The sequence below is a fragment of the Quercus robur genome, chromosome 3 (genome assembly GCF_932294415.1).
Source record: "Quercus robur chromosome 3, dhQueRobu3.1, whole genome shotgun sequence".
NCBI lineage: Eukaryota > Viridiplantae > Streptophyta > Magnoliopsida > Fagales > Fagaceae > Quercus > Quercus robur.
In genome coordinates this window covers 31,993,759-32,000,011 of record NC_065536.1, presented here as the reverse complement: position 1 = coordinate 32,000,011, position 6,253 = coordinate 31,993,759, and the positions used below count along the sequence as shown (strand labels likewise).

Genomic DNA, 6,253 nt, shown 5'->3' with positions numbered 1-6,253 from the left:
CCCTCAAAATACTTTTCTTTTCTTTTCTCTTAGCATAATCATGACTAAGGATGGAAAAACACTTCCAATTTGCCAATAATCCAACCTAACCCGCTCTTGCCTTGTGCAGGTTTTGCCTACCTATGGGCAAGGACAATGTACTTGTGAATCGATCCCACCCTATTCCATTGCCATTCTAAATTGTGATAACTCGAGTGTTATTCGAATTGCTCACAATGACGTATTTCACGAGCACAGAAAACATATTGAGATCAATTGTCATTTGTGTCATCATTTGTAACATAGAACACTTCATCTTTGTCCTGTTCCTTCCACTATGCAACTGGTTGATGTCTTTACCAAACTGTTTTTGTACACTTGTCACCAAACTCAAGTTCCTCTCTTAACTATCACCTTCAGTTTGAGGAGGCATGTTAGGGCATCTCCAATAGGCTCTCTAAAGCCTTTTTTGGAGAGCAAACACACCAAAACCACTCTCTAACAGTCTCTCTAACTATAAATTTTTTTTTTAGAGTTGTTACAGTAGCTCTCTTGAAGAGGAAAAGACTGTAACAATTACTGTAGCAACTCCAAACATTTTTTTTCTCTTAAAATAATCTCTTGGTTGATTAAAAGATGAATTCTCTCTCTCTCTCTCTCTCTCTCTCTCTCTCTCTCTCTCTCTCTCTCTCTCTCTCTCTCTCTCTCTCTCTCTCTCTCTCATTAAAAAACAAAGTTAGACAAAGGCCAACTCTCTCTGCTAGTTTTGTGTGTGTGAAGTGGATGAAGAGAAAAGAAAATAAAAACAACAATGTAGACACAAAGAGGAAGTCAGAAGAACGTGGCCAGCAATGTGTGTGTGTGTGTGAAGTGGATGAAGAGAAAAGAAAATAAAAACAGCAATGTAGACACGAAGGGGAAGTCAGAAGAACATGGCCAGTAGTGTGTGTGTGCGTGTGAAGTGGATGAAGAGAAAAGAAAATAAAAACAACAATGTAGACACGAAGGGGAAGTCAGAAGAACGTGGCTGGTAGTGTGTGTGTGTGTGTGAAGTGAGATGAAGAGGAAAGAAAATAAAAGGGGAAATGTAGACATAGAGAAGAAGTCAAAAGAGTGTGGTACATGTGTGGAGGAGAAACAAAAACGTAGATACATAGGAGAAGAGAGGGGTACATGTGTGAAGGAGAAAAAACAAGAAGGAAAAAAGATTTAAAAAAAGAAAGAAAGAAAGAAGATAAAGATGATTCTAGAAAGCGAAATGTATGGATGAAAAAAAAAGAAGGAAAAAAATTATATATATATATATATATATAAAAGAAGAGAAATCGTATGTCACAATATTTTTATAACTTTTCACAAAAAATTCTAAATAGTAGGTTGTTATCAACAATTACTACTAAAAATAATAATAATAATAATTTAATTGGTGGGTTCAAATTAAAATCAGAAACAATTTACTACCTAAAATTTGTTGTGAAAATGTTGTGACCGTAATACTTCTTAAAAAATAAAATAAAGAATAAGGGAAAAAATTAAAAAAAGAATAAGGAAATTAAAAAAAAAAGGATTAAAGAAATAATAAAAAAAAAAGAATGAAGAAATAATATTTAAATGAGATAGAGAAAGGATAGAGAGTATGTTGAAAAGTGTATTTGAAAAAGTAGGTAAGTAAAAAGTAAATATAATTGTTCACTCTCTAAATAGTACAAAAATTTTAAGAAGCTGCTGAAGATACTCTAGAGTAATTAAAATATAGTTTAGTTATTTGTAGTCTCAAAGGCCTAATTTAGTTAATTGAGAACTCAAAGACCCAAAACCATTATCATTGCTTGTGTAATACTTCTATTTCTACTACATCACTCGTAGGTGTGCCTATAAATATATACCTCTATTTGTATAGTTAGCAAACACAAAAGTACAATTTTCTTTTGCCGCTCTATTTCTTTAAAAAAAATACTTTTTTATTTTTTTGAATTACTTAATTTGTTTTATTGCTTTCCTACAAAAAGAATGAGTGGAACAGCCATGATCATGGAAATATTTTGACCAAGTTTGGGTGGGAAAAGGATCCTTTCCATTTAAAATGGTTTTATTTCATTGTTCATATTAGATTTTAAAATTTTAGATGTGTACAGATTGCAAGGTTATTTAAAATTTTAATGACATGGAATTACGTCCAATATTTGATTTTGAAATTAAAATTTTAACTGTGAAATGAACAAAATTAAAAGGAAATGAAATGGAGAGAATCCTATGAGGATTAAGTGGCGCATTGGTTTGGTCACACGGGCATGCACAAAGAAGTCAAAACAAAGGCAGATAGCCGTTTCACATAACAAGGAAGAAAAATGCATTATGTTTCGACCCACATGTACTCACCAAACAGAACACCAATTAGAGGTGCAAATCACTTTTCAATTATTTGGTATCACTTTGAAATTATGGAGAGAGTCTTGTTCATTTGAAAAATTCTAAAACCACAACCAATTTTACACTCATTTTTACAATTATTCATCGTAACTGATTATGAGTGTTGAAAAAAAAAATGTTATTGACCCATATAAAAAATAATAGATAATTAGTCATAATTTGTCGTATAAAATTATTGTAAAAATTAGTTTAGAATTAATTGTAGTCCAAAAAGGTGGCGCATTGATCACCAAAGATGTATGCCAAATAAAGTCAAAACATGGCAGTTAGTTGTTTCACATAGCAAGAAACAACAATGCCACATATTCCAACTCAAATGTACTCGCCAAACAGAACGCTAATCAGAGGCAAGATCACTCTTGAATTATTTCGTTATCACTTTGAAGTTAGATAAAATTTCTCTTTCTCATCTGTCATTTCATATTGCAGTTATAACGAGGAACAGAAGTCAGACACAGTTTACCCAAAAAAAAGAAGTCAGTCACGGGTAAGCAAACATCAAGTAACAGTACATTATTTCCGTGTCTTTTTTTTTTTTTTTTTTTGGGGGGGTAAGTAAACGAGCAATAGTATATTAGAGACGTCAATTTTCTATATCTACCTAAAACTATATAGCATTGATGGATCAGTTGCAAATTCAACCATTGGCATGAGCTCATCCCAGTTTCCTTCTTTAGAATAATCATCTCCGTTTGGGTCCAAATCGGTAACACATGAAGCCATATATGGGACTTCACCTGTTAAGCTCAGCTGTCCTGCACTGAACTGGTTCCTTTCATAGATATCACTGAAATGCTTCCTTTCATTTTCCATTGCAGCGGAGGCTCCAAAGTTCAAATACCTGTCTCTGTCAATGTTGGACTCAAAGCTACATGATGTTGTACAGCTTGAATCAGTCAGACTTGGTTTAGAAGAGATCTCTTGCCACTTTTTATAAGAAACATCTCGCTTTATAATTCTACAGAGTGTCCAAACTTCCTACAAGCTCATCACAAAAGAAAATATTCCTGTTAGTATAGAAAAGCCTAGCTATTTGATCTTCATATCATATATGACTATTTTGATAACGAAAAATGCTAAAAATGCTATAGATTTTATTGCAAAAGGCTTATAAACTAGGAAGCACGAACACAGATTCGGGTACGGGTACGAACACGAGTTCGACATGGTAATACGAGCAATTTATGAAAAATTATAACATGAAACAGTTGGTACGACACTAGTATAATACAAATACGATACGAATACGACATCCTAAATGAAGTGCCCAAGTTTCCTACCTTATAAATTGACATACGATTGGTGTCATTTGAATAATGCTAGAGATGTTACAAATTTGACTATATGATGTCACTAACTACAAAAAAAAAAAAAAAAAAAGGGTATAAATAACATTTATTTTTTATGTTATTGAAAGTCATGTTCATTACCGCATCATAGGTTTTTTTGTGATGAAATTTGTATTAACTTCAATATTTTTTGGTGTGACTAAAGCAACATAGGCAATAATAATAATAATACATGAAGTTTTACAATTTTATTCTACAAGTTTTCAAATTTGGAATGTTAAATGATAGTTTGTTTTGAGTATCTATTGCTAATGTGGATAGTTATGAGCCTATGACTATTTTATTTTGTTAAGTTTTATCTAACATTTTTATCTTTATATATACAATTGTTATTATCTATTTGACTTTGTTTTTATAAAAATATTTTAGACTAAATGACCAATCTCAATTCATTGGCTCCATATTAATTATTGATGCACACAATCATACTCATTCATACATAAAATTATATATTACGTATTTACTTAACCAATCAAATGCTTGAACAATCACTAACTTTACAATTTTTTCTTTTATTTTACTAACTTTATAACAAAAAGTTATTATAATATGATAACAATACACACACATGTAAAAAAATAATAATAAAAAATAACTAAACTAAACTCTCTATTTCCTAATTATTAAATTATATAAAGTTATATTATATTTATATTGTACACACAAACATTCACACGCATCATAATTTACACAAATAACATTATAAAAAAAAGTAATATACATAATCAATATTAGACACACTCACACACATATAATATAAATTTATAAAAAAAAATTACACTTATAATTCACAAACACTTACTCTTTACTCTAAGAGTCGAAAATACTTGTAATAAGAGTGTGCAAAATTTAAGTCAAGGGTGTGCAAAAAAATATTTTTAAAAATAAATTAAAGTATTAAACTAATATATATATATATATATATATATATTTTTTTTTTTTTGAAGTCAAGGGGTTCAAATGAACCCCCTAAATAGGCTGTAGCACCGCCCCTGAATATAATAAACAAATATTGAATTAATTTTTGTGATTAGGTTTGTAAAGTTTATGTAATTAAAGTTGTAGTATCCTAATATTTCTCGTTTTATAATAAAGTACTAATTAATGATATGCTATTTATGGAAATAATATATATATATATATATATTTATATATATATATATATATAGTAAGTCAGATGAATCTTACTGCTTCTTGAGTAGTGTTTTTAGTGACGGAAGGGTTGGTGCTTTTACTTGCTGGGAGACGGAACTCATGCATCATCCAATCAGTCTTGGTACCTTTTCCAGCGCTTCCTCTATAATAGACTAAGGACTTTTTCAGGCCAATGCATTCATGAGGTTCTTTGACAGAATATATAGCCTTGTCTATGCCAGTAGCTTTCCAAAATCCAGATCCGGTGACCCTGTTGGGTCTTACACTATTCTTGTACTTTCTTCCTCTTCTGCAAAAGAAGTACCACTCTTTTTCTCCAACACTACCAGCTTCATTTTCTGCAATATATAAGAGCCACCAAGAACAAAGAAAGAGGCGCATGTCAATGAAAGTAATAACAATGATTTGCTTGAAAAAGGGGAAAAAAAAAATCATGCCAAAACACTCTTTAACTGTATTAAAATAAATGTATTCATTTCATAGTTCTGATTAAACATTACAAATTTAGAGGTGTATTAAGTGTTTAAATGACATGACATTTAGTACAATCCTATAAATTAAATCTTAAACATAAAATGTAATCTTCTAAGTTAAACAGAGAACATATAAATTTATTTTCTGGCTTCTCATCCAAATCATTAAAATTTAACTGCTGTATTAAAAAATAAAATGAAGATGAAGAAAATATATAGAACATACTTGGAAGATCCCATGGATCATGTTTGTATATATCAATATGTTTGATGAGGTCAAGACAAATAGGTTTCTTGTCCACCTTCCTTTGAAGATAAAACCCTACAAGTTCTTCATCAGTTGGATGAAAGCGAAACCCAGGAAGGAAATTTTCATCATCTTTACCACCATTAACTAAAGCGCTCATCTTCTTCTCCTCCATTTTCAACCGCTCTCAAAGTCTCAATATAACCATATTTTGAAACTACAAAAGAACCTATTTATAGTGTGAAGAGGCAATTTGGTTTGGTCAAAGTAATGGGGTTTGACTGTCAAGCGTGGAATTTTCATCAGAATATCGTTGAAGACTCAGTGTGCATGGAAAATAAAAAAATAAAAAAAATTGAAATTTGTCAGTTAAAAAGAAATGCTGCTAGGTCAGACGTTTAGACCAAGAAAAAGACAGCCCACAAATAATGTAACGTACATATTTTGAAAACATTTACTACAGAATGGAGTACAAGTCAATGAGGGAACACGTTGTTTGACTATGTTGCATCAAGTTTTTAACCTTTCCGTGTTGCCAATCAGCTAATGTGAGAAAGCGGTTGCAATTCGTCTAACTTTTCGCATGCATTAAGTACCTGTCTATAAATTTTAGGGCCCAC

At 31.1% G+C, this 6,253-nt stretch overlaps 1 protein-coding gene across 1 annotated transcript; it reads right to left on the bottom strand.

The window, feature by feature from the left end:
• Positions 1-2,795: 2,795 nt before the first annotated feature.
• LOC126717805 (transcription factor JUNGBRUNNEN 1-like) lies at positions 2,796-5,848 on the bottom strand. The gene is made up of 3 exons (XM_050419708.1): positions 5,613-5,848; positions 4,947-5,251; positions 2,796-3,387 (listed from the first exon to the last, which is right to left on the bottom strand). The coding sequence occupies exons 1-3, from the start codon at positions 5,806-5,808 to the stop codon at positions 3,007-3,009; spliced, it is 882 nt and encodes a 293-aa protein (XP_050275665.1). The 5' UTR covers positions 5,809-5,848; the 3' UTR covers positions 2,796-3,006.
• Between the last annotated feature and the right edge of the window lie 405 nt (positions 5,849-6,253).

Excerpts from the sequence above, each read along its gene's own strand:
- LOC126717805 (XM_050419708.1), bottom strand. The coding sequence starts at position 5,808 with ATGGAGGAGAAGAAGATGAGCGCTTTAGTTAATGGTGGTAAAGATGAT. Across the intron at positions 5,252-5,612 it reads TGATCCATGGGATCTTCCAA|AAAATGAAGCTGGTAGTGTT; the intron begins GTATGTTCTATA and ends TATATATTGCAG. Across the intron at positions 3,388-4,946 it reads AAAACACTACTCAAGAAGCA|GAAGTTTGGACACTCTGTAG; the intron begins GTAAGATTCATC and ends ATGAGCTTGTAG.